The sequence below is a fragment of the Anser anser genome (assembly GCF_964211835.1).
Source record: "Anser anser genome assembly, chromosome: 1".
In the NCBI taxonomy this organism is placed as follows: Eukaryota; Metazoa; Chordata; class Aves; order Anseriformes; family Anatidae; genus Anser; species Anser anser.
This window is the reverse complement of record NC_139720.1, coordinates 1,487,602-1,501,318: the sequence shown is the minus strand read 5'-3', so window position 1 is coordinate 1,501,318 and position 13,717 is coordinate 1,487,602. Positions and strand designations below refer to the sequence as shown.

Sequence of the window (13,717 nt, the reverse complement as noted above, 5' to 3'; positions counted from 1 at the left end):
CCTCCCCATTAACCCCCCTGCCCTGCCCGCCCCCTACAAGGGGGCTCAGGGCGGCCCCATCCCCTAAAAAAAACCCTTTTTGGGGTCTTTATTGGGGTTATTATTCCCCCCCCCTGCGATTGCAGCCTGCCCTTCACGGACCTGCCAGCTTTAGGGCTTTAAGTTTGTTTTTTTTGGGGGGGGGGCTTGCAGGAAACCCCCCGCACCGGGTGGGCAAAGGGCTTTTTGGGGCTGGGCCCCGTCCCGAGGAGGTCCCGTTTATGTAACGCGCCGGGTTAGGGTTGTCTTCCCCCCCCCCCCCCCCCAGCCTAGACCTGTTTATATTTTTCTTCCTCGTTTTTTCCTTTTTTCCCCTTTCTCTTCTCATTCTCGCCCCCTTTGTGGGGAGGTAAAATCCTTTTTCCCCCCCCCCCGCCTCTCTCCGGAGCGTGGGCGGCATCGAAAACATCGGGGATTTGGTTATGGGATCGCTTTATTAATAGGTTTTGTTTACAAGGCGTGCACCGAGAGAGAGAGATTGGGGGGGGGGCGCGGATGGCACCCAAAATGTTCCCCCCCGACCTCCCCCAGCAGGACCTGGGCTGCCGGCTGCGAGGGCCCGAGGTCTGATTTAGTTCCCGGAGAGATAAAAACAAACTTATTTGGGTTTTGGGGGTTATTTTTTGGGGGGGGGGGGGGGGGGGGGAAGAGCGCCGCCGTTCGTGGCAGGAGGGCGGCTTATCGAAGGAAACTTGTGCTGACGTTGGCCGGGCGCCCCGCTCCTCTCCCGGAGCCGCTCTCGGTGTATTTTGGTGGTTTTTTTTTTTTCCTCTTTTCTTTTTTTTTTTTTTCCTGAGCAAATAGGAAATGACTGGCGATCATGGTTGAATCTGAGCTATTTTTATCCGGGGGTTTAAAGTTACACACGCGCACAGGGCGAAGGCGAATCGCGGCCTCGATCGTGCCGGGAGGAGGGCCGGCGATTCCGGCTGGTTGGGGGTTTTTTGGTTTTTATTTGGGGGGGGGGGGGGGGCACAAAAATAATCTTGCGTAGGGCCAGCGCCAGGAGAGGTCTGGGCTGGAGAGGGCCGAGGCCCAACCTGAGCTGCCGCCGCTCTCCTTTTCCCCTCCCCTGCTCTTTTTTTTTTTTTCTCTCTTTATTATTATTATTTTTTGTCGTTGTTTGTTCGTTTGGCAGCCACCGCCGCGGACGTTTTGGGAGACAAAGAGCAGCTTTTCCGCGCCGGCGGCTTTTTCCGAAGCCTCTCCTCTCCCCCTCTCTATTTCCAGAGGCGCCGGGGGCCGCGCGCTGGTAGGTGTCGAGCCCCGAAATGCCCCCCCCGGCCCCGGCTGCTTTCCCCTCGCTTCCTGACGAAAGGAACCCGAGGGAGGCTCTCCCCAAAGCCTGGCTCCCCCCGTCGCACCCGAACCCCCCCGGGGTCGGAGGGTTTAGGGGGGCCGGCGTCCCGCGGCCGACAAACTTGGGAAGTTGCACGTGCGGCAGATGCCTGCTCGGCTCCCCTCCTTCCCTCCCTTCCCTCCCCGGCCTCTTTTTTTCTTTTTTTTTTGGCCGGCTCGCCAGGCCCCCCAGCTCTGAAAGCAAATCCCAAATCCCGCTCGGAAGCCCACCCGAAATTCGGGGCTGCCCCGAAGGAGAGGGGGGCGTCCGAAGGAATGTGCGCGGGGGCCGCTCGCCTCAAGGGTTTTGTTGTCACCTCGCTTTTATCCCCCCCCCCCCCCCCCCAGGTTTTTGCTGCCATTTTCGTGACACTTTTCCCGTTTTCGGCCTCTTTTCGCCTTCCTGCTGGGGAGTAACGGCGCGGATCTGCGGCCTGCCGGGGGGCTGCTTTTAGCGGGGGGGCGACATCTCGAGCAAACACCTCCTCCTCCCGCCCTGCCAGGTTTAGGAGCCGAGCGGGGGGGCTTTTTTTTTTTTCCTCTTTTTCCCCCTTATTTTCAATCCTAACACGTCCGGGGCCTTTTGTGGACGCCCCTTTGTGAGCGGGAAAGGGGGGGGGAGAGGTCGCTCGGGATCTCCCCGTGGATTTCCTGGGGAAGGGGGGGGGAAGGTGGGGGGGGGGAGAGCCGGCTGCTCGCCTTCGTGCCCCTTGCCGACGTTTAATAATCGCCTCGGCGGCGATGTGCTGAAACTCGCAGTCCCTCGCTCATTGTTTCTCCCCTGCTCGCGCCGGGCCTGCAGCGGGTGTCCCCGTGTCCTGGGATGGATTCGGGGGGGGGTCGGGGGGTTGCAGCCCCCGTTAGGGTCACCCAAACTTTTCCCGGCGACCCCCAAACCCTTACGGAGCCGGGGGCGCTGCCTGCCGGGGCGTCCCCCGCGCCCCCAAAACGTTGGGGGATCTGCCAGCCGCCATCCTTAGGGGTGTCGCGCCGGGCGCCTCTTTGGGGAGCCCCCAGCCCTTGGCTCCCGGGGGATCCCCCCCACCCATTCCGTTTCCCCCCGAGCTTTTTGGGGGCGAGCCTTCGGCCTCCTCGGCGCGGTGTTTTTGCGGGCGAGAGGCCTCGGGCAGAGCTCGCAACTCCGCGGATTGGCTGCTCTGTTACCACCCGGAAACCGCGGCCGGGGCGGAGCGAGCCGCCAGCTGATGGGGAGCCTTGGCCTTCCCCCCCCCTCCCAGGCCTTCACCCCAACCGGGGGGGGCGCACCCGGGGGTCCCCGAACCCCCCACCCACCCCCCGATGGCCGGGCTTTGTTGCCCTACGCCGGGGCGCAGCAGGGCGAGCTCTCCGCAGCCCCCCCCCCGGCTGGGAGTTTGATTTCTCGCTGATTTATTTCCCTCCTTTTGTGGGTAGATGCTCCCGGCTCTATTTTTAAGCGGCGGGGGGGGGGGGGGAAAAGAGAAGAAAAAAAAAAAAAAAGGAAGCGTCGCCCCGCTCGGCGCAGGAAAGGAATTGGAAATCGTCCCCGTTCGTCCCCACCAGGAATCTCCCCGTTCGTCCCCACCAGAGCCGCCGAGCGTTTTTCCCCCCCCCCCCCCCCCCCGCCTAAATCCGGGCTCGTTCCCGCGGAATAAAAGCGCGAAGCTCCCGCGGGGCGTTCGCCGCTGGCGGCCCCGCGGAGACGGGCCGAGGCGAAGGGTCGGGCGCGTTTTTTGGGGCCCGGAATGCCCCTTGCCGGGGGGCTCGCAGCGCGCGTTTATCGTCCGGCTTGAACGCCTTCCAAGGGCGCGTTGAGCAACGGGGCCGTCACGTGCCTTTGTTCTCCTTGGCCTGTCCCCAGGGGAAGAGCGTGTGCGCTGGAATGTCTTGTTTTGGTAGGGCTCGGCGGCCGGCTTGCCCTCGGCGTCTTTCTCCTTTAAGGAGAGACGGTTCTGGAAAAAAAAACTCTTATTTTTTTTTCTTCCCCCCCCCCCCCCCCCCGACCGGGATGCGAATTTCCCAACGCCGCGCCGCCTCGTGCTCTGCTTTTTTTGTGGGGCTCCGCTTTAGCGAGGTCCCCGGGGGCGGGGGGTAACGGCGCGGTGGCGCTCCGGGACGCGCGAAGGGGTGCTCGGGGGTTCGGTTTCGGGGCTGGGGGAGCCCCCGCCGCCTCCTCCCAGCGCCCCCAGAACCGCTGGCGCGGCTTGGGGTTCATAAACGCAACCCAGAGTGTGCGGAGCTGCCCGCCGCGGTGGGACCTCTGAATCCCCGCTTCGTCCTGCAAAACCAAACCAGCTGGGGGCGGGGGGGGATCTCGGTTGCCTAAATGCCGACCTCCAGGGCATCATCTCGCCGCTTTTAGGGCTGATTTTAGGGCTTTTAGGGTTTTGGATCCTTCCCGCGCCCGGACGGGCTCTTGGCCGGAGCTGGGAGTCCGCTCGTCCATCGTTGCCTTGTCGGTTTGGTGGTGGGGGGCTATTGAAGCCCGGGCTCGTCGGCCGGACCCGAAAACGCGGTGGTGCACCCGCTCCAGCACCGAATTGCGCCCGTCGTCGAGCCCCTTCCAGCCCAGCCGCGTGGGGATCCCCCACGGGCACGGCCCCGGCCCCGTGGTTGGCAGGGGAGCGTGGCGGGTGCCGGCGCGGCTGTCGTGGGATCCCGGCGAGCTTTTTGGGAGCCCGTCTCGCCGAGCGCCCTCCGGCGTGTTCGGAACCGCTAAGAGGGACTCGTAGCAGGGCTGGGAACCTCCCAAACCCAGCCGGAGTCTTCCTACGTAGGATTAACCAGAAGACGCCCCCCCCGATGAGGCTCTGCGTGATGAATATCGCGTTTAATCCGCGCGTGCGCGCCCTGCGCCTTGTCCTGGAGCTGGCCGTGACTGTGCAGCATCACCAAAGTTGGGTTACGGGGTGTTTTTTTTAAACAAAAACGCCGATATTGTGGAAATCCGTGTGCTGGCACACGGGGCTCGCGCTTCGGAGGCTCCAGGTTTGTTGTGTCCCCTCCCCTGCCTCGTGGCAGGGCCCTGTAGGGGCAGGTGGGGTCGCCCACAGCCCTGAGGACGGACAGACGGACACCCGCAGCAACTCCCAGCGTGGATCCAAGCCCCCAAACGCTCTGGTTTTAAGTTTCTTGAGCAAGGCGTTCTTTGTGGCACCCGCTGCCCTTCCCCATCCCGCGCCCCTTTTGCAGGCGAAACCGAAGAAGCGCTTAAAAATAAGAATCCTAAAAAAACAACCAACTTTCCTCCTCACCTGCTTTCTTAAATATCTCCGGAAGCGAGTCAGGGCAGCAGGGGCTGGCCGGCAGCAGGCTGTCAGGGAGGGAGCCGTCCACCCGAAACCGGCCCCGCGCGGGGCGTCGGGGCTGCTTGCAGCCTAACCCCGCGTGCCCAGCGCCCCTCGGTGCTCGGCGCCCTCCTTAAACCGCGATTTAATCGCGGTCGCAGCCAGGAGAAACCCGTCCCGGGCTGCTCTTGAGGCAGGAAAGTGCCCGCGGTTAAAAGGACGAGCGCTCTGTGCGGGTTCGCAGCCCGAGAGCTGCGTTTCGCTGCCCGCTTAAACCGGAGGGGACGTGACGGCAGGGGGAAAGGTGGCTGGATTTTCTTCTCGGCTGTCCCGCGGAGGTGAGAGAGGGGCTGAACAATGGTTTTTAATGCCGGCTGTGAGTTACACGCGCGGAGGAGCGGCTCGCCGCCTCGTTCTGCGCGCTCAGCTCTCCTCCTTTCCCCCCCCAGCTCCGTTTCCCCATGGGTTTTGTCCGCGCGTTTCTGGAATAACGGCCGCAGAGCAGCGCCCTTTGCGTTCCCTCGCCCAAGCGGAGCTCGCGTGACTGCAGCATCGTTTCTGCTTTCCGTCAGGTCGGCCGGCCTTGTGCTGCGAGCCGCGGGCGCCAGCGGGGAGATGCCAGCCCCGCGAGGAGACGCCGCGGGTCTTGGACCTTGCTCCGCGTCCCCTGGGAGAGTCGGATTTCTTGCTGGCGGAACCGCGACGTTCTCCCTGATTTCATTTTTTTTATTTTCCCCCGCTGCTTCCCGTTTCGTTTTCTGCCTCCTTGGGATGCTTACAGTCGTTCGTCCCTTGGTGCTGAGGCGCTTTGAATTCTCTTTGGCTGTTGCGGAGGAAATAACACGCGGCCGCTCGTCACTTGAAGCGCTCTCTGCTCAGATTTTGCCAGGTCCTTTCCCCTCCTCTCCCTGCTCGGTCCCTTTGGCCGCTTAGACCTAAGCGTTCCGTCCTCACCTTCGTTCTCCCTCACCTTCAGGTTCCTCAGGCTTTCTGGTAACGATCTACCTGCGATGGATTTGCAGCCTCTTGGAGAAAGGCGACTTCACTGCCCCTTGGGCTCGCGCAGCCGCTAACAGTTCCCTGCAAACGGGGCCGATCCCGGCCCGGGACTGAGGTTGGTTTTGTTGTCACCGCTGCAGCTTCCAGGAGCTGTCCTGGGACCTTAAATCGTTTGGCTTCGTCTCTTCGTCCACGAACTATGAGCCAAACCACTCATAGTTCATTTTTTTTGGCGTCCTGTGCTCCGGAGCAGGTAGAGGGTGTATCTGCGTGGACGGTTCTTAAGGTATTGTTGTTCTTCCATCGACTTTAATCCCTTTTAACCTGCAAATTACAGAATGCACCTGCACGGCCTGCCTGCGGATCACGCAGGAACGCGCAGGGGCTGGTGTAGACTCCCAGACGTCGGGGAATCAGCGTGGGGAAGGGGTTTTCAGCCTAGCCGCTCGGTTGTTCTCAGGGGGTCGAATGCTTTTCCTCCAAGGAAAGCAGGCCCCAACGAAATGTAATAATTTCTGGAGTAAATGCCGATAGAAACGTAAAATATCTTCCTCTGAGACTGTACAAATGGTGTGTCGGGGTGGATTAATCTGAAATGTTTTGTGCTGTCTGGGCGTAGCCGGCTTCATTTTTTTTTTGCGATACTCCCTTAAATATGACCGCTTTAAGTCAGCGTTAATGTTTTCGTTAGGGAAAGGCTGCGTTTATGACGGTTGGCGCTCTTTGAGGGGGCTTCCCCCTGGAGGCATTTGTCACCGCCCGTGAAAGGTTGAGGTTGAAAGCTGGCAGCCGCTCGTTACGTAAATTTTGCGTTATCCCCAAATTCCGGGGGGGGGCTTTGCCCCCGGCCTCGGGCACTCCCTCCTGCGAGCGTGTAGATGCTAGGTGTGCAAATCGCCGCGGGGCGCTCCTTGGGTAACGGCTGCTGGTTCCTGGGCGGCGTCTGCGGACCCGCTGTCGTGGCTCTGTCGTGACAGACGATACCGGAGCCGAGGCGAGCAAGAGGGAAGGACGCGGAGCGAATGTTGAGAGAGGGGGGACGGTGCCCGGCCCGCTGGCTCACGGCCCCCGAGCGAGGCGTGGCGCCGGGAGGTGAGCTCAAGCGTGTCTGCACTGCACGGAGGGGCTTTCACAGCCTGGAAGGTCTGAGATTGGGACTAAAACCCAGCAGGGTTTAGGGTGGGATTAGGTTTTTACACGTTTATCGAGGACGCCTCCCTTGGAGCCTGGGAGGAAGCGCCTCTGGAGGCGAGGATTTCTCACCTGCCTGCTCTGGTGCTGCTCGCCCCAAATCCGAAACCTCTGGGGGGAGACGTAGGACGTGGTGGGGCAGTGCTCAGGGTCGGCGTGGTCTTGAATAAGGTGCCTAGAAGAAAACATTTGATGTTTTTTATATATCAAAAAAAAAAAAAAAAAACGAAGCACGCGGTACCGAAGCAGGCTCCCGCGTCCCCGCTTAACCTCCCGCGTGGTAAATGAGCAGCTGCAATGTTGAAACAATTGATAAATTATTAACTGGAGCGCCTCGGCGTGTTTTGGCCGTTTTGCTTTGTTTCGTCTCGACGGTGGCGGGATCGGCCGCGCGCTGGAGCTGTGAGGCCCGGCGTTGGGGCCGGGGAGAACGTCCGATAAGACGCCCGCTTTTTGGGGCAGAAAACACGGATAAGAACCTAAAACGGGTTGTGTGCTCAGGGCTGGCTGGAGCTTGAATAAAGCTTTGCTCTTCGAGGTGTTTCGGGATCTAAATGGTATTTTAAAACTGTGCTGCTGGCCTGTAGTTGATTTTTATCACCGCTGTGGAGATGGCTTAAGAGTTGAGGCTCACCTTGGCTTTAGGGGCAGGTGAAGCTGCTGCTGTGAGTCTTGCTTAGTCGACTGCGAAGGTCTTGAAGACCTTCTTTATTCCAAAAAGAATCGGGTTTGGCTTTCGAATGCGTTTGTGGAGAGAGTTTGTTGGCTTTTTTTTTTTTTTAAAACTCGGTTTCAACCTTGGGAGATGCGCGCCAGGAGGAAGCTGATGCTTTTGAGACCTGGAGGAACCGACGGTGGGATGGAGTCAGTGATGGATGCAGTGCAGAACTAGCCCTCGTGTCCTGGAGGTTCCCAAGCTTTTATCTGGAGAAGGTCAAGGTCCCTTTTTTAGGAGCGGAGAGAAGTTACCTCCTTGCTGAGGCCTTCAGTGAGAGCTTCTGCATCGGTGGAAGACTTCAAAGCTGGTGGAAGCTGATTCTCTTTTACCATCTCCTTTCCCCCGAAGCCAAACGAAACCGGTTACGTTTTTCTCCTGCCCCAAACGCCGTTAATTCAGCCTCGCCGACCTGCCCCTCGAATCTTTAAAGCCCCCACGGCTGAATGGGAGCGCGTGCAGGGCGCTGGTTTCGCGTAGCAGCCGTGCAGGCCCCGAACCTGGCGAGAACTGGGCCGCATGGGTCATGTCCTGCAGCCGGAGGCGTCCGTGTCGAGGAGCTGACCGTCACGGTGCTTCTCGAAGGTCGCTGCTTTTTGGCTCGCAGCAGGTGGGAAAAGAACACGTCGTGGACTGATTCCTGCGAGAGTTTTGGGGACGGCCTTGCTTTGTAATCCTTCGTAAGGTAAACGAGGCCGAAGCAGCCCTTCCAGGAGCGAAGCACTTGTGGAAATGTCAAATCCAACCGCGGCGTGACTCAGCGTGGTTAGGCTGACTTGCCCCTCGGTGCTACCAGAGGAACCTCCCACCTATTTTTTTTCTTTTTTCCTCTTAAGGCTTTCAACCCGCCACCGTGTCGGTTGCGAAATGAGGGAAGCAGCGAGAAGAAGGAAGCTAAATCGTCGTCGCTTTGTTTATCGGGCCTGCCGTCGCAGGTAACTCAATACCTGCGGCCGAACGGAGGAATCCGTGCACAGTTATCGGGGCGAGCTTAGGTCCCAAAAGGAGAACGTGGCTTGGAGAGACTTGGGGCGGGGGATGATGACAGCCCCGAAGTTGAGTTGTCAGAAATCAGATCCTTGTAACCTAGTCCCGGGGCCTGTGTTCCTTGAAAGGGAAGGCATGCGGGGAGCTGTGAGCTCCCCCTTTCCCTGCCTGACACGAGGAGCTGCCCCGTGCAAGGGAGCTGCCTGCTAGCGCTGCTCCGCCCTCTTTAAAAACCGGGGACCCTATTGAATTCACGTGCTTGGTGCAAAGACCTTGGATTAAAACAGATTCTGGCTTACTTGCAGCTGCTGAGAAACGTAGTCGTAACCTTTTTCTTTTTTTTTAACTTCCCGGTTTCTGCCGTATTTCCTTTTGTTTGGTGTTGGCAACGTGACCAGAAGGTTGCCGGTAAAAGGTAAGTTTAAAGACTTGCCTCATTTGGGCCACGAAGGAGCAGAGTCCGCCATCAAGTGGCCGTGCTCTGCTGCCTGCGCCGAGGGGAATCTCCGAGCCCTGGCTGCGAGGAGTGCAGACCAGAAGAAATACGTCCCCACGGCCTCAGCGAGGTGTTGGAACTGCGAGCCCCGTTGTAGTTATCAGCCGCCGCTTGAATTTCCTGGGGATGATTCCGAGAGTCGTGTCTTGCCAAATGGGGAAAAAAAGAGAAATTGTGAACCTGAAACGATCAGCAGTAACGTTCTCATGGTGGGAAGCCCTTGCGTCCAGGAGAAGGCGTTCCTTTGCTAGTAAAGGCACGCCGCAAACGTGTCTGCTCTGAAAGAAGCAAGAAAACGCGCTGACCGACTGCGGCGAACTTGACGCCGAGTCCTGCGGGGCTTATTGACCACCGGCCGCTTAAACCACCTGCCCGTCTCTGGTGCTTGACTCAATTTTACGGATTTAGTGCGTAGATGGGCTGGGAGAGGAGCGTTTGACCCTCGGCACGCGTTGAAGCCGGAGGATTAGGTTCCTGTGGTAGGATTTGGAGCGATCGGATCCCAACGTGGGAGCTCCTCTCCCTGAGCTGCTTCCCATCGGTTCCTGCAGGCACACGTCCGTTTGTGCAGGTCCTCAGGTGCGCCCTCCTGACTCACCTCTGCAGGGACTCGCCGAAAAACTTGGCCCTTTGGACTGCCCTGCTTTAGGTTTTTTTTCTTTTAAACGTCATCTTTTGTGAAAGGAGAAATCTTTCATCGCTTCAGCATGATGCTTCGGAAAAAGATTCTGGGTTAAGCAAAGATTTCTGTGTTGTGCCTGGTTAGTCATAGCCAGGAGCATGTTTTGTTGGGTTATTCGGCTGTGGAGGTTCTAGCAAAGGTGACCTGAGCAAAGGGTGCTTCGGGAGACCCAAACCCTCCTTGTGCCTCTACTTAGCACGTGTGGCTTCGGTGTCTTCCGGGCTTTTTTCCTCCTTTTCGGCTTTTATTCGGATTTTGTCGCTTAAGCGGGAACCAAGTGGGGATCGTGGCTGGGAACAGCTTATGTTGTAAGAAGCTGGCTTGAGTCTGCACCCGTTTCTCTGTCTCGTTAGAGCCAAAAGTTTGTCCTGTGCTTACGAATTATTGCACTCGATGTAGTTTCCTTTTTTCGATGGCAGTTTGTTTGCGAGAGCTTCCTGCGCAGTAAGGCAGGGGCGTAGCCGGAGTCGTCGGGGTCAGGAGCTGCATCAGGGCTTTTGTTTTTATTGCTCTCTTTGAGAGCCTCGGCGTACATCCAGGGGAGCAGCAAGCGGGTCCTTAAGTTGTCCTCTGTGCCTCTTGGTGGCTCCCAAAGTCACGGATTTCTTTCCTGCTACTTGAAGTTCAGCCTAACTGGGACACTTCAGGGTATTCCGCGTGCAGCTCACTTGTCAGCCTCCTGCAGACTTGGACAGCACAAGAAGCAAGTCCTGAGGCACGTGGACCCCGTAATCCCCTGAAGGTTTCACCCCAAATAACCGGGGACCTGTTGCTGAGCACCCGGGAGAAGAGAGCGCCGTCAGGTGCGTGGTCCTGCAGCGCTGAGGGCTTTTTCCTCCCCTTGATGAGGGGTTTCGGACCGCAGGAAATGCCTCCCTCGTTCCTCAGCGAGATGTAGGGTGGATCAGAAGCCGGAACCGCCGGGTTAACTCCAAGCCGAGGCGTTCAGGTTTGACTCACCGTTGGGTTCCTCCCTTCCGAAGCCGCCCAGGAGGCGTGCAAGGACTCCGCGGTGCGCGCATCCTCCTCGTGGGAGCTGGACGGGGCTGACCAGGCTGCCCCGTGAGTCACAGAAACCCACATCAGCCGTTTTTAGGTCGTTACCAGCCTGGGCTAAATTTAGCAGATGAGCCAGAAGCGTGAGGCTTCGCGTCCAGCCTCCTGCTTGGCCCCTGTTTCCTGGGCTGGTCGCTCGGGCTGCGCCCCGCGGCCGCTCGTACGTCTGCCGGAGGCGATTCCCCGGCCGCTGCTGCTTCTGGAGCGGGTACGCCACCGGGGCTCGCTCGCAGAGTTGCTAAATAACGCCACGTGAGGCGGAGGGGGAGCTCTTCGTCTCGCAGATTACCAGCTCAAATCCCCTCTGGGTTGATGGTTCCTCCCGGAGGAGAAGCCTCTCCGGTGTCCGATGGACGGCGCGTCGGGTGCCCGCTGCTGGAGGTGTGTGCTGGATCCGGGGGTGCTCCTCTCGTTAGGGATGCTCCTCTCATTAGCATTAAAATACCCCTCAAGCAGAGAGCATCCCCCAATTCTTGCTCTCAGGCCCCACATCCCTGCTAAAATTGCAGAGATGAGTAAAAAGGGGGGAAATAACAGTTCTGCTGACGGCACGATGGAAAATGTGAAGCCCGCTGGGAGCGGAGCAGTGGTTCCGCACCTCCAAGCTGTTCTTTATTTTCCCTTGGCCGGTGGTTTCGGGATCCTGTTGGTTTGCGGTAGCCTGCTGCTTAATTGGGGGGTTTTTCCGTGGATTAGGCGCCTTGTCATCAAAACTGGCTCAGAGCGTGTCGAGTCGTCTTAATTCTGATTTCTCAAAGAAGGCCGGGGTAAATGCGTGGCTTTGAGACGCTCGCCGGGTCCGCAGGGGGTCGCCTGTAATTCGGAGCATCTGGCAGAGGTCACTGCTCGGCTTCTTGTTCTGCAGCCTGTGAGCTTTGGGGTTTGTTTTTTGTTTTTTGGGTTTTTTTCAGCTCCTCTCTGAAGGAGGAGGCACTTCAAACTCGGTGACAAAATCCCACTTTCCGGGCAGCTGCGCCGCTAACGACCGAACTGCGTTAATTAGTTCTTAGCGCAGTTGCGGCGGTGCTCCTTTGTCCCTGCTCCAACGGTGACCCGACCAGACGATGTCAAGGAATCTTCTGTTTCTGGCCGGATTTAACGAATTACACGGAAGCGCCGCCTTTGCTCTCCGAAGCTCAGTAACGCAGGCTGAAAGCTCGGACCGGCGGCGGTCCAACAACGGCCTTTATATCGGTGGCGCGGCTCGTGTCGCGGTGGTGCGTGCAAAACCCAATTCCAAAGTTCGGTTTTAAATTGGCTGCTGCTTTTTTCTGATCCGCACGATAAACTCGAGGTATCGCTGTCCCTCCAGGAGTAGCTTGAGGCGAGCGTTTGTCCCCCGGCTATCAGAGGTACGCGGGCGTAAATTGGGCTGCTTGATTTGTCAGAGCCCCCTGGGCTCTGCCTTCAGTTAACCGATGCGCCCCTCGTTAGGGGACCGAGCGAGAAGGGGATAATTAAGCCCGGGCAGATGGGCTAGAGCAAGCTCTTGGCTCGGAAGCAAGAGGGCCGGGAGATGGAGTTGCTCCCGACCTGAGCAAACACAAACTCACCCTGTTCTGGTCCCCCTCTCGGAAGGGACTTTGGACCTTGGCAGGGTGGGAAGCCCCGGGACTCTCTTCCAAGGGCTTCGAGGTTATCGGCCGTGAGGGCTCCTTCCAAACCCTTCCAGGGAACGTTCCCGGTCTGCCCCTGGGGCTCGGCGAGGTGGTTTCGGAGGAAACCGCCAGGTCGGGGCGCCGAGGACTGCGTGTTCCCTGTGTTTTAGGAACACCCGCTGCTGTTCTGCTGGTCGTGTTGTTGTAACGTGTGGTTGTTTTTTTTTAATATCTTTTTTTCCCTTCCTCCGATTGTGGTGGCGCCGCGTGTGCCAAAGCAGCTTGGATGCCCCCCCCGCGAGGTGCCGCGGGTTTGGTTCGCAGAGCCTTCGTCACCGGGCCGGAGGAAGCCAAGGCACTCGGGACACAGCCCGGACGACTCCGTTGCCTCTTTCTTCTGGCGCAGCTGCTGAGCAAAAGCCCGGTCTTCCACAATCCGGAAGGTATTTCGGGGGAGTGAATGCCGCGTGGCCGCCGGCCCAGGGCGAGGGCGCTCTGCGTGCCCGTGCTGCCCCGGCTCTGCCTCGGCGAGGTTTTGTCCGCGGCTGGCGAGCTCGAGCCTGCTTGTGCGTTCCCAGCCCCGAACAAAGCCCCGAAGGCTTTGTTAAGGCTTCTTCCTTGGCAACCTTTCCGCCGCGGCCCCAAAGCTTGCCTTTCCGTTGCACGAGGAAGCTCGTTTGGGGATCATTGTTCGTCTCCGGGTATGGCTCTTTCATGTCTTCCTCTTGAACACAATGCAGCTTTATACCTTAAACTCCAGGAAAATCCTGTACGGTTAATCCTTTGGGAAAGGCCAGAAAACCCTCCGAAGAGCTCCGGCCTTTTAAAAAACCTTTGTTAAAAGGCGAGCGTTTCGCTTCTGGCTGCCGAAGCCGTTGATAGGAGCTGGATGCAAGCGGAATTGCTGAGCCTGGCTGGCGCACCGGGCCGCTTCCTTAAATTTCCGGGGGTGAGAAGTGAACTTTTTGCGGGTGGTTTGGTCATTGACCAACAGGGCCACGCCGTGGTGGCCGTTAGTGGCTGGGGGGGTGGGAAATGGCTCGTACAGACCCCGGGCTCGGCCTTGGGAGCGTGTCTGCCGGGGTTTTCGGGAAGCGGACCTGAACTTGGCTCCAGCTCCCAGGCCAGGCGCGGGAAGCTGAGCGACAGATCCGTCTCGTGAAGGAACCCACCACGTACAGGTGGCCGAGTGGGCTGAAGGGAGTAAAGTGAAGGCCAAACCGCTTGCCCTGTGCGCCCCGTCTGTCTACAGCCTGCCCTGGGACGTGGGATCCAGGCTGGGGATCTTCCAGAGGAAGCGCTGGGTACGCCACGGTGCTCCACTGCGCGGTAAGGATACGAGGGATAAGT

General features: G+C 58.9%; 1 protein-coding gene across 4 annotated transcripts in view; it reads left to right on the top strand.

Moving 5' to 3' along the window:
* Positions 1-1,160: 1,160 nt before the first annotated feature.
* The window catches only part of UBE2H (ubiquitin conjugating enzyme E2 H), a 48,632-nt gene continuing 36,075 nt past the window's right edge, over positions 1,161-13,717 (top strand). Inside the window, exon 1 of one of the 4 annotated variants that reach the window (XM_083840968.1) lies at positions 1,161-1,291. Coding sequence is in view for 1 of the 4 variants with exons in the window: in XM_083840965.1 (XP_083697091.1) it covers positions 11,119-11,150 (32 nt within the window). In the remaining 3 variants the exon portion in view is untranslated. Of the gene's footprint in view, positions 1,292-6,018; positions 11,151-11,709; positions 13,697-13,717 lie in introns of those variants that run through there. The other 3 variants (XM_083840967.1, XM_083840965.1, XM_083840966.1) reach the window with 3 other exon arrangements.